The sequence below is a fragment of the Beta vulgaris genome, chromosome 8 (genome assembly GCF_026745355.1).
Source record: "Beta vulgaris subsp. vulgaris cultivar EL10 chromosome 8, EL10.2, whole genome shotgun sequence".
Classification (NCBI taxonomy): domain Eukaryota; kingdom Viridiplantae; phylum Streptophyta; class Magnoliopsida; order Caryophyllales; family Amaranthaceae; genus Beta; species Beta vulgaris.
In genome coordinates, this window is record NC_079209.1 from 355,126 (window position 1) to 368,484 (window position 13,359).

At 33.2% G+C, this 13,359-nt stretch overlaps 1 protein-coding gene and 1 non-coding gene across 2 annotated transcripts; one reads left to right on the top strand and one right to left on the bottom strand.

Annotated features, from left to right (window-relative positions):
• Nucleotides 1-8,453: 8,453 nt before the first annotated feature.
• On the bottom strand, nucleotides 8,454-8,525 carry TRNAD-GUC (transfer RNA aspartic acid (anticodon GUC)). Its single transcript has one exon. It is a non-coding gene; the product is annotated as a tRNA-Asp (tRNA).
• A 192-nt stretch (nucleotides 8,526-8,717) lies between these two features.
• Nucleotides 8,718-11,340, top strand: LOC104909130 (probable F-box protein At1g60180). The gene is made up of 3 exons (XM_010698337.1): nucleotides 8,718-9,728; nucleotides 10,195-10,359; nucleotides 10,984-11,340. The coding sequence occupies exons 1-3, from the start codon at nucleotides 8,718-8,720 to the stop codon at nucleotides 11,338-11,340; spliced, it is 1,533 nt and encodes a 510-aa protein (XP_010696639.1).
• The last annotated feature ends 2,019 nt before the right edge of the window (nucleotides 11,341-13,359 follow it).

The following is a 13,359-nucleotide window of genomic DNA, read 5'->3' on the forward strand; positions in this document are numbered from 1 at the left end:
ATCCACTTGTTATACAAATCTTGATTGGATAGTGGATACAGGAGCTACAGATCATATGATCTGTGATAAATCCTTGTTGCTTAACTGCAAAATTATTTCTCAACCTATCAAGGTTGGCTTACCTGATGGTAAGATCAAACTTGTTGATCTTATTGGATCAGTTTACCTTACTCCTACCATTCTTATTTCAAATGTTTTTTTTCTTACCTGATTTCAAACACAATTTATTGTCAGTTGGCAAACTTTTAGATGAACATGATCTAATTGTCACATTTACTCCTACCTCATGTGTGTTTCAGGACCCTATGACTAAACATGTCAAGGCTACTGCTGTCAGACAAGCTGCACTTTACAAATTTCAAGCTCCTTCTTCTTCTTTTAGCAATTTAAGCACTGTACTACATGTTGACAGCTTACCTTCTTTTAGTACTTTTCATTCAAGACTTGGACATCCTTCTGTACATAAGATGAATAAAATGTCACATATGTTTCATTCTGTTTCACAACCTGTGTTAGATTGTGAGTCTTGTGTTTTTGCTAAAATGCACAAACATCCTTTTCCTTCTTCTATTTCTCATGCTTCTGCTTCATTTGATTTACTTCATGTCGATCTTTGGGGACCATATAGATATCCATGTCTCACTGGTGCTACTTACTTTCTCACTTTACTTGATGACCACAGTAGAGTCACATGGACTCACTTAGTTCATTCCAAGACTCAAGTTCCTGTTATTATCACTCATTTTCTAGCCTATATTCAAACTCAATTTGGAAAACATTTGAAAGTAATTAGGAGTGATAATGGTACTGAAATAATTCAGAGTTATTGTACTCAATTATTCTCTAGCAAAGGTATTATTCATCAAAAGAGTCTTCCTAATACTCCCCAACAAAATGGGAGAGTAGAAAGGAAACATAGACACCTTTTGGAAACAGCTAGAGCTATTCGATTTCATGCTCATATGCCTATTAAATTCTGGGGAGATTGCTTATTAGCAGCTACTTACCTTATTAATCTTATGCCTACTGCAATTCTTGGTTGGAAAACACCATATGAAATACTAATGCAACAACCTCCTACTTACACTCATTTAAGAACTATTGGGTGTTTATGTTATGTTGCTCAAAAAACATCTGACAAATTTTCTTCTAGAGCAGCTAAATGCATATTCTTAGGTTATCCTTTTGCACAAAAAGGTTATAAATGTTATGATCTTACAACTCATAAAATCCTCCTTAGTAGGCATGTCACTTTTCAAGAAGATGTTTTTCCTTTTGCTCCTACATCACCTACTATTGTTCCTTCTTTACCTTTTTCTAGCACAAAACTAGTTAATCCTGCTATTCATGCACCTCCTGTCATTTCTTCTTCATCTCCTCCACCTCATATTCCACCTTTTTCCACTTCTCCTGTTTTACCTTCTACTCCTACTTCTTCTACTTCTATTCTTTCTCCTATTCCTTCTCACTCACCTCCATCTTTTTCTGAATCTATATCTACCTCTTCACCTACTGTTAATCTTCCTATTATTAGGAAATCTTCTAGAATCAAACACCCACCTACAAAATTAGCAGATTTTATTGTTAATCTTCCTACTATGCATCATAATTCTCCTGTTGAATCTACTTCTCACAGCTTCAATATTACCACATCTCCTATTTTTTCTACCTATAAACCTGAACATTTAGCTAGTCTTGCTAATGTTTTATCTACACATGAACCTGCCAATTATAAACAAGCTAGTCAAGATAGCAAATGGATTGATGCAATGAATTTAGAACTTGCAGCTTTGGAACATAACAATACCTGGGATCTTGTTTCTCTTCCCAAAGGTAAAAAAGCTATAGGTTGCAAATGGGTATACAAAACAAAATTCAACCCAAATGGCTCAGTTGAGAGATGTAAAGCTAGGCTTGTAGCTCGAGGAGATAGACAAATTGAAGGCAAGGATTTTAAACACACATTTAGCCCTGTTGCTAAATTTAGCACTGTCAGAATTCTTATGGCATTGGCTGCAGCTTGTCATCTAGAATTACATCAGCTAGATATTAACAATGCGTTCCTTCATGGCTACATTGAAGAAGAGTTATATATGCAGCCTCCCCCAGGTTATCTCAAAGCTTCTCCAGGACAAGTTTGTAAAATAAAGAGGTCTCTCTATGGTCTAAGACAAGCCTCTAGACAATGGAATCTTGAGTTGACCAAATTCTTACTTCAGCATGGTTTTGTTCAGTCCAAATTGGATTACTCTATGTTCACTATGCAGCATGGGACTGATTTTACTGTGGTTGTTGCCTATGTTGATGACCTCTTAGTGGCTGGTAACAATCTTTCTTTAATTCAACATCTCAAATCTCAGTTACATAAAGCTTTTACTATTAAAGACCTTGGCCCTCTGAGATATTTTTTAGGGATTGAAGTCACAAGGGATTCTTCTGGCATTCTTTTAAATCAAAGAAAATACATTCTTGATTTACTTACAGATTGCTCTATGGCTAATTGTTCTTCTGTTGCCTTCCCTCTTCCTAAAGGGCTTAAACTCAGCATTTATGATGGTGATAAACTTCCTGATCCTGAAGTTTATAGAAGAATCATCGGCAAACTTCTCTACCTTAACATGACTAGGCCTGATATCAGTTATGCTGTTCAACAGCTTAGTCAATTCCTTTCTGATCCCAGAGTCCCTCATTTCCTAGCAGCTCAACATGTCCTCAAGTATCTTAAAGGTACTTTACACCATGGCCTTTTTTACTCTGCTACAAACTCTCTTCAGTTGACTGCTTATTGTGATGCCGATTGGGGTAATTGCCATTATTCTGGACGTTCTCTCACTGGTTATTGTATCTTTCTTGGTTCCTCTCTCATCTCATGGAAGACTAAGAAACAAAAAGTTGTTTCTAAGAGCTCTACAGAAGCTGAATACCGAAGCATGAGCCATACTACTAGTGAGCTTGTGTGGTTAGTTGGAGTTCTTAATGACCTTAACATCTTTCCTACTCTTCCTATTACTCTCTTTTGTGATAACATTGCTGCAGAACACATAGCTGCTAATCCTGTCTTTCATGACAAAACCAAGCATCTTAAAATTGATTGTCACTATGTTCGCGAAAATGTGCAATCTGGTTTTATTGCAACACAACATGTCAGTTCACATATGCAAATTGCTGACATTATGACAAAGGCTCTTGGTTCTGTGCAGCACAAATTTTTGACTGTCAAGCTTGGAATGATTCTCTCTGAATGATCATCTCTATTCCAGCTTGAGGAGGGGGTGTTACTACACCTATTCTACTCTTAAAGTTATATTTAGCATAAAGTTAGTTAGAAACTTGCTGTATACTTTTCAGAGTTAGTTAGACAACTTGTATGAGAAGTTTATAAAGTGTGTTAGGGAAGTTTACATTTGTAGCTTGTATATATATCTCTTGTAAAGCATTGTTGTGATATAATATACAGATATAATTTTCTTCTTCTTATTTCTCTCTCTGGAATGATGTTTCCTTCATAATAATTCAACTTTAGTAAGCTGAATTCACACTTTGTCTTCCTTGTTACTCGTATCTTTCTGCTGGGACGTAAAGAGTAAATGAATAGAAACGGTTTCAAAAAATAACCAAGTTGATTTGTCGATTTATTGTTTAGAATACCTTTTGCTAGGCTCTTCTACATGCTAATTTTTTCTTTTAAAAAAGGCTATGTTTGGTGGAGGAACTTAAATAAAATTTAAGTCCAAAATTTGAATGAAATTGAGTTGGAGAAAAATATAGCGTCTGAGATCATGTGCTGAAATTTTTTTATTTTCTTTTTTATCTTTTTAAGTCTAAAAAGATATTTCAGCTACAGTCATAAATAATTTTACCAAACAAGTTATGCAATCAGCTAACTTATCAGTTTCAGTACCTTAACAGTTTCAACTGACATTTTTTGTCCCTTTGTATATATATCTAGCAATTTGTTTAAATTTGCCGTTGAGAAAATAATAATCACAGCTAAATAAATTATTTCTTATTGATGAACAACAGGTTCAATCTACGAAACCTTGGGTTTATTCATTCTCAAATTGTAAGAGTTTGACGTTGGTTATCAATCTTAAGAAATGGGAACTTCCTGGACTAGCAATTATGCTTGAGAGTTGCCCTGAGTTAGAGAGCTTGACAATCGATATGACGACGCCGCAGTCGCATAAGGTATCAGCACTATTCATAGCCATTGATGGCTGTAGTTTTTTCAGCTATATATGAATATATGATTGAACTACGTAACTTGCATGTGTTACTTCCCTCATGCATGGTTTTTGATGTACTTTCTCATAACTTATTACTTCTACTAATCTACTTTTTTGGTTCAAAATCAGATCGAGAGGAGAATAAGAAAATAAATTAATATGCTAAAGAACACTGAAAAGAATAGTAGTAACTAGTAAGTAGCTAATGGATTCATTATATTTTTTTGGTGAGAGGGGCCAGCCTATAAGATAGCAAGAAATTATTACCCTTGAGCCTTGAGGTACTATGTAGATCACTTGACAATTGGTAAATGGTGGACTAGTACTAATGTACATCAACTGTTCTAATGAACATGTGAAATTAATGTATATCAACTGTTCACCAATGAACATCGATCTTGACGATTCTCCTTTGTTGACATTTATCTTTATGTTTCTTAGTTTGTTTATTGCAAATATTTTTTGTTCATTGTGTTTTTTTTTTGTCGGATCATTAGGTTGAGTGGTTGTTCATCAGATATTTCCTCTTATGTTTATCTTTTTTTTCTTTGTTGTTCATTGCTGATTCAGATGTTCATTGAGTCTCGTGTGTTGTTCTTTTGTTCTACTTTCATCTTCATGTTGCTTAGCTTGTTCATTGAGGATGTTGTTTTGTTCATTGTATTATAATGCGAAACAACGCCGTATAGAATGGTGTGCACCAGTTAGATGGTAGACTCGTGTCTACCATCTTATTTGCAATCTCTTGGTGACAAAATTGAAAATGTTAAATAAAACGCATATATTTTTTTTAAGTTAAGGAGAATTCTCTTGTAAGGAGAGAAAAATTGAAGATCCTTCTTGCAAAAAAATAATATCTAGCGGTAGTTGAAAAAACGCATATGGATACATCATAGAAAACCTAAAAATGCGTCAATTCAACTAGTTTTGACGTATTTGAATTAATTGGAATTGATTTCATGCTTATTCTACTAGGTGTTAGAATTATTGGAAAATTTCTATAAATTAATTTTCTGAAATAAGTATAATGAGTTGAAATATCCTCCTATTTCACAATCTACATTGAAATTATAAATCATAACAGAAAATTTTCTCACAAGATATTGATTTTTTGTATGTGAACATCTTCCCAGCAACGTAACTTTTTGTTAGACAATTTATAATAGGATTGATTTAAATTGGGAAAGCCTCATGATCAGTAGATTATTTTCTACTAAATTTCATGTGAAATGGGTATTTATATACTATATATTATCAGGCAAACATGTGAAATATCAAATATCCCCAAATCCCTAATAATTGTATCATGGAGCTTATATATATATTATCGGATTGTTGTAAGCTCTCTAGCCAAAATTATATTTAAGTTTTGATTTTATGCCGATTTCACCTAAAAAAAATATTGTCTATATATGGTACGTAGTTGGATTGCAAATGCCGCAAATTTGATTTTGAAGGGAAGAACTTCTGGAAGTCAGATCCCAGCTATGTAAACTTGAACTGCCTACTTAGACATCTGAAGACCGTGAAGATCGTCGGCGCGCGGCCGCTTAGAGGAGGCGAGCTAGTGGTGGAGTTTATGCAGTTTATCCTGAAACATGCGAAGGTATTGGAAAGATTATCAATATGTATTGATGAGAAGGCAGGGAAAGCGCATGCAGTTGAAAGTTTATTTCAACGGTCTGTATTTCATATGTTGTTAAGCTTCCCAAGATCCTCTATATTAGCCGTTATTGAAGTCATATCTAGTCACCCTAATAAGAAGCTCTCTTCACAGACATTTACGTAGCTAGTTGTTGTCCCGTGCTATACATCCCGGATTATTTAATGATGTACGTTTGAAGTCTTTGAAAATAGAAATATACTATGTCTTTAAATGATTTTTTCCCCACAAGACTAGCATGAGAATTGTAAATGAGAGTTGTTTGAGTCTTGAAACACACATTTTTATGGTTTGATAACCGATAATTTCATCAAAACAATAACTAAAATATACCACTAGCTTCTTGCGAGAAATAACTTTTAATAATTTTTCTAGCAAATTAAGACCTATGAATTTTATTTTTTTGCGAGAGATAATCTTATCCTATTTTCAGGCATTGACATATTGATTTTCACTGTTGACCCATGACTTCTCAGTTTTTATATACCACTTTTTCAACCTTTCAAAAGGAAAAAAAAACATTTTTTCTATTGATGCCGCATGTGCATGACTGCATCTGTGTTTTTTTTCCATCCTTTCCTTCCTTTCTCCTAAGAACAAGTGTAAAATACAGTGAACGAGAGAAGTGCACATCAGTTTTTCTTTCAATGTACCAATTTTCTTAAAAAAAATTAAACTTTGTATTTGCTTTTGCACACATCGCGTGAAAATGGAAAGAATAATACTTTATTCGACCCAAAATAATTTGAACACTTTTCTTTTATGTTTGTCCCAAATTAGTTTTTACACTCCTATTCTTTATATGGTCAAATTCATTTTACATATAGTTATCAATCTCTCTCTCTAATAAAAAATAATACTCCACTAACTCCTACCTATTTATTTTTTCCAACCCAAAGACCCATTACAAGCCAAACACCCCCAAACCTCCCTAAATCCCAAGCAAATGATTGGAGTAGGAATTGAACCCTAAACCTTGTCAGGGAAGATGAAAATGCTCACCACTTGAGTCAACTCCAATTCCCATATAATATATAATATATATGATGAGTTTTTAAGAAATCAAGGGATCTGCTTTTTTTTTTTGAAAGAAATAAGGAAAAGAAGCATTCATGAACCCTACATGAATGATAAATTAGATGTGAGAGGGCAGGTAGGGCTTTGCTGGTGAAAAAATACAGTCAAACTCTATAAAAAGAATGAACATTATTTAACACTTCTTTTTAGGGTTTCGCACCTAGTCCTACACCCTAAGACTATGTTCAGTTCACCTTATTTTTGCTTATTTCAGATCTAATCGATCAGATCATATCAGAGCAGAAAAAATAAGTTCAGATCAGATCAGTTCAGATTATGCTTATATTTAAAAATCATTATATCTTTCATTACATATTAGTAAAAATTATAATAATTGAATATTAATAAAGTACTCATTGAGATGAATCAAACAAGACCCCACATGACTATATTTTTTCTTATATATTGAGAAAAATCTAAAAGATAAGATCTTGTAATCAGAAAAAATAAGTTCAGATCAGATCAGATCAGAAAAAATAAGTTCAAATCAGATCTAATAAGTTCAGATCAGAAAATTTCAGGTGAACTAAACATAGCCTTAGCAAATTACCAGACTCAATTCTTATTCACATTCTTAGTTTCCTACCAACATTCGAAGTTGTGTATCGTGCCGTCTTGATCTCTAAACGTTTGTCTTTCATCAAATCAATGTAAGTCGAAGTCTCTGGCAACAACGTCATTTTAATATAGGAAAATTAAAGTTAGGTCGTTACTTATCTTCTCAACTCAAAATAACTAACTAAACCACTAAACTAAGTAAAGTGGCAAGTAAGGATCATTCTTCCACAAGGACTAAGGAACACCAATATGTGTTAATTTAACAATAAGTTAGGCCGAAAAAGAGTCGAAATATGTCAACTACCAACTAAAGTTTATCGAACTAAACTAAGTACCAAAAATCAAATAGGATCCAACATCAACCAATCATGATTTAGGATATTAGAAGGGTGAAACATAGAGGAAAGAAAACCAAGCAACTAATTGAGATTATTGACTCTTAATTAACTAACTTGCTTTAAGCCCTCTCTCAAGGGTGCATAAAACTACCTAAATCGTATAATTAAGCCACTCCCATAGGCAACACATGCATTCAAGGGATAATCACAATGTCAATCAATAAAACCCTAACTCAAATCTCACTCCTACGAGTAATTAAGCAAGATAATAATATAAAATATAAAACTAAAACAAAAATATTATTGAAAGACAAAACTAAAACAAAAATAATATTAAAAGACAAAACTAAAACAAAAATAATATCGAAAGACAAAACTAAAACAAAAATAATATCGAAAGACAAAACTAAAACAAAAATAATATCGAAAGACAAAACTAAAACAAACATAATATCGAAAGACAAAACTAAAACAAACATAATATCGAAAGACAAAACTAAAACAAAAATAATATCGAAAGACAAAACTAAAACAAAAATAATATCGAAAGACAAAACTAAAACAAAAATAATATCGAAAGACAAAACTTAACGCCGTTGCCGGGGATCGAACCCGGGTCACCCGCGTGACAGGCGGGAATACTTACCACTATACTACAACGACTTTATTGAAATTATGAAACTCTATCAAAAAATAAACTTTCTAATTCCTATCTTCACACGTTTGTGGAGATGTATTATTAGGGTTCCTATATATATATATATTGTGCCTCCTACTTTCAGTACCTGTTTTCTTCAACTGGGAGAACAGACCCCTAGTCCTACTTCTCCCTCTTTGAAAAAAGTTTCTCTTAAAATGGCGTCTTCAACCTCCAAAGCCATAGTAAAAGATTTTCAACGATGGCATCTTCAACCTTCAACGTGTGATCAATTTAGCAAATTACCAGACTCAATTATTATCCACATTCTTAGTTTTCTTCCAACATTCGACGCTATGTATTGTGCCGGTTTCGTCTCAAAACGTTTTGCTTCTCTTAAACTCTCTCTTCCCTCCCTTGTTTTCCTAGACAAGGCCATCCCATCTTGTCAAGGCCATAACTTATGTCGTTACATCAATGATATCTTAGTTTTCCAAGATCATGATAATCTCCGTAGGTGTTGCTTCCATCTTTATTATAATGGTTATTGCCCTAATGATCACGACCTTGATACATGGATAAAATTAACACTTCATCGCAAAAAAGTTAGAGAGCTTGAAATTTTATTTGTCAGATCATCATCAGATTGTCGTTTTTATTGTTTACCAAGATTCTTGTTTAAGAACGAGATTTTAACAAGTTTGAGTTTAAGTAGGGTTGGGTTTAACAACGTTGTTAAGGAGATGCATATTCATTGGAAGTCTTTGAAGAGTTTGTCAATGACACATATAACAGATTTAGATGATGATATGCTTGCAAAAATATTGGTAGGTTGTCCTATATTAGAGTTTTTAGAATTGAAATCTTGTAGAGGGATAAAGAAGGTAGATATTGTCTCTAAAAGTTTGAAGGAATTGGTGATTTATGATTGTGTATATAGTAATAATAGGAATCAACGTGGGAAAATATTGAGAGTTTCTGCTCCTTCACTTCGAGTTTTGGTTATTTCTGGTTCTAATCGTTTTAATAAGTGTACATTCGAGAATTTGTCGTCGTTGGTTGAAGCAACTATGTTTTTTGAAAGCTTTTGGCATGATGGTGAATTTTATGATAGTTATGGTGATGATGATAATGGTGAAGATAGTTATGAATATGATAATGTGATAAATTTCTTTGGAAGTGTTCAACATGTCAAGAAACTCACTCTATTAGGAACTTGGAATCTCCATGTGAGTATTTACTACTTTATGTGAATTTTCGTTTGTTTCTTCACTTTGTCTTCCTTGTTACTCGTATCTTTCTGGGACGTAAAGAGTAAATGAATAGAAACGGTTTAAAAAAATAACGAACCAAGTTGATTTGTCGAGTTTATTGTTTCGAATACCTTTTGCTAGGCTCTTCTACCTGCTAATTTTTTGTCCCTTTGCACAACAAGAATCTGCCTTTATAGCGACTGACATTAGCATCCGTCATAGTAAGCAGACGGTATAAGTCAACATACCGTCCGTCTTTTTTAGATGATAAATAATGTCTGTTTTTTCTAAATTTAGCGTCAGTATATTAAAGAGGACGTAATTTTCCGTCGGTCTATAGAGGTCAGCGTCCGCCAAATTTGTTTATACATCTAGCAATTTGTTTAAATTTGCCGTTGGGAAAATAATCACAGCTAAATTATTTCTTATTGATGAACAACAGGTTCAATCTACGAAACCTTGGGCTTATTCATTCTCAAATTGTAAGAGTTTAACGTTGGATATCAATCTTAAGAAATGGGAACTTCCTGCACTAGCAATTATGCTTCAGAGTTGCCCTGAGTTGGAGAGCTTGACAATGGATATGACGACGCCGCAGTGGGATAAGGTATCAACACTATATATTCATAGCCATTATATTGATGGCTGTAGTTTTTTCAGCTAGATATGATTTGAACAATAATGCATGGTTTGTGAATTGTGATGTACTTTCTCATAACTTATTACTTCTACTAATCTATTTTTTTGGTGTAAAATCAGATCAAGAGGAGAATAAGAAACCTAAATTAATATGCTAAAGAACACTGAAAAGAATAATAGCAACTTTGTGTTAGACAATTTATAATAATATGATTGAAATGGGTTATGTATATATTATCTATAGGCAAACATATGAAATGGGTGTGTATATATTATATATATATATATATAGTACTCCATCCGTCCCATAATATAGTGCTTGTTTCTTTTTTACACTGTCTCCAAGACGTGACTTTGACGTTTAATATTTTTAATTATGTATGAATAAAAAATATAAAAATTTGATATTATGAAACTACACGAATTTAACAAAATCCTACATGAATATGCTTTTTATATATACAAATGAGAATATTCGGTTAAAGATTTTAAAGTTTGACTCACCAAAAATGAAGTAGGCACTATATTATGGGACGGAGGGAGTATTATATAAATGGAACTCATTTATTTTGATCTCTTGCATGGTACGTAGATGGATTGCGAATGCCACAAATTTGATTTCGAAGGGAAGAACTTCTGGCAGTCAGATCCCAGCTATGTAAACTCGAGCTTACTTGGACATCTGAAGACGGTGAAGATCGTCGGCGCGGAACCGCTTAGAGGAGGCGAGCTAGTGGTGGAGTTTATGCAGTTTATCCTGAAACATGCGAAGGTATTGGAAAGATTATCCATATGTATTGATGAAAAGGCCGGGGCAGAGCATGAAGAGGAAAGCTTATTTCAACTGTCTATATTTCATATGCTGCTAAGCTTCCCAAGATCCTCTATATTAGCTGTGATTGAAGTGATATCTAGTCAACTTGATAAGAGGCTCTCTTCTAGTTGTTAGGGCTTATATATATATATTTTAATAACGAGTTCTTGTCCCAGGTCATACGTCGGATTATTTAATGATGTGTATTTGAAATCTTCAAAAATAGAACTATAGAAGTATGTCTTTAAATGATATTTTTCCCCACAAAGACCAATATGAGCGTTGTAAATGAGAGGTCATGTTTTCGAGTCTTGAAACACACATTTTTATAAGTTAATGTCTATATGTAGCAACATGACATTTGTTTGTCTTGAGTTATATATATATTAAGATTATTTTATTTTATTCAACTTATCTTTTAACTTTAGACAATATATATGATGTCTGACTCCTTTCTTCCCTTCTATTTTCCTCTTCATGCAATACTGACAATTGGTATATGATATGATCCATCGAAGATCAAATAGAGACTTTTTTTTTTTTTTTTTGGTTTTTTCTTTTCGAAAAAAAATTGAAATGAAAAGTCTATTGTATCATTGTATGGGCATGTGTAACCAACGTTGGTGAACTTATGTAACACTATCAAATTCAGCTGGCGATGCGTGTCTGGTTTTTTTTTGTCAAATATAAATTCTAGTCCTTTTAGGCATAAATAGAGGTAAAATTTTGAACATTAGATATCTTTTTTGCTAAATTTCGTAGGTTAAGCCTCTATCATTTACCCATTTTTTTATAAATTTTTTAAACTTATATTCTTTCTTTCAAGTATTTAAAATTAAACTTGACGAACGATAAAAGAATATTAAGTGAATTATTGTAGGATTTCTTATGTTTTATAAGCACAGTCTTTGTGTTAAAATAATCATTTAACTTTGTGAATCGATTGAATTTTCCATTTTGATGTAATAATGATTGTGTTTGTAAATTGATTGATAAGATATTAAATTGATGTAATATCTTTTTACTTTTTTAAGCATAAGTGTACCAAATCTTATGATCAGTGTATTTTTTGGTAGTTCAATTATAACTTAATCGCATTTACTATTTTCCCCTCAAAAAAAAAATTGTCTTTACTATTTAAGTTAATTTTTTAATGCTATATTTGAGTTTAACTTTAATTTGTTTTTTCTTTTTTTTTTTGGTAATAGTTGATAACCTAATGGACAATTAAGTAAATTAATAGGGGGACACCATTGCTCCCCCTTTCCTTATATAATAGAGTTTTTTCTAAATAAACAAGAACATTTAAAAATTGTATGGGCTATAACATGATTCTTTTAGAGTAGTGATGGCCACTGGTGCGGGCTGGGAGGGCCGGACCGTGGGTTGTAGCGGGCTGGGCTGAGATTTCAAGGCCCACGATCGGACCGTGAAATTCATGGGTTGGGCGAGCTGCTCCGTGGGCTGAAAAATCTTGGCCCACACCAGTCTGTTACCGGTTTTCACGGTTCAGGAAGCGGTTCGTGGGTCTAATGGGCTGGACCGAGCTGGCGGACCAACATGAGAATTTTTTTAAAAAAAATATTTAACCATTGAAATTATTCATTATTGCTACATAAAATCTTTAAAATGAATTAAAAATATATACAATTATTAATATTAATGAATAAGTTCATTATTTTAAAATTTGATTGAATTATAATATATGTAATTTGATAAAAATATATACAATTTGATTAAAATATACACAATTTGATTAAAATATACACAATTTGGTTCAATATTTACTTGGACTGGGCTGGTCCGATTCATGGGTCAGGCTGGACCGGTTTCGTGGTCCGGGCTGGGCGGTTTTAGTAGCGGGCTTTAGTGGACTGGGCTCAATAAATTTGGCCCACGACCCACGCACTAATTTTACGGTTTGATCTGGGCTGGATCGGGCTTTTTGCTGGCCCAGCCCACACGGCCCACGAGGTGGGCTAGACTGGATTGACCCGCACTGTTAACCATCTCTATTTTAGAGTGCCAATAACTAATATAATCACACCTCATAAATAATATATATTATACACACTTAATAACCGATAATTTCATCAAAACAATAATCAAAATTGGGATTTAACAATGACAAATACAAACCATTTTATTGCTATA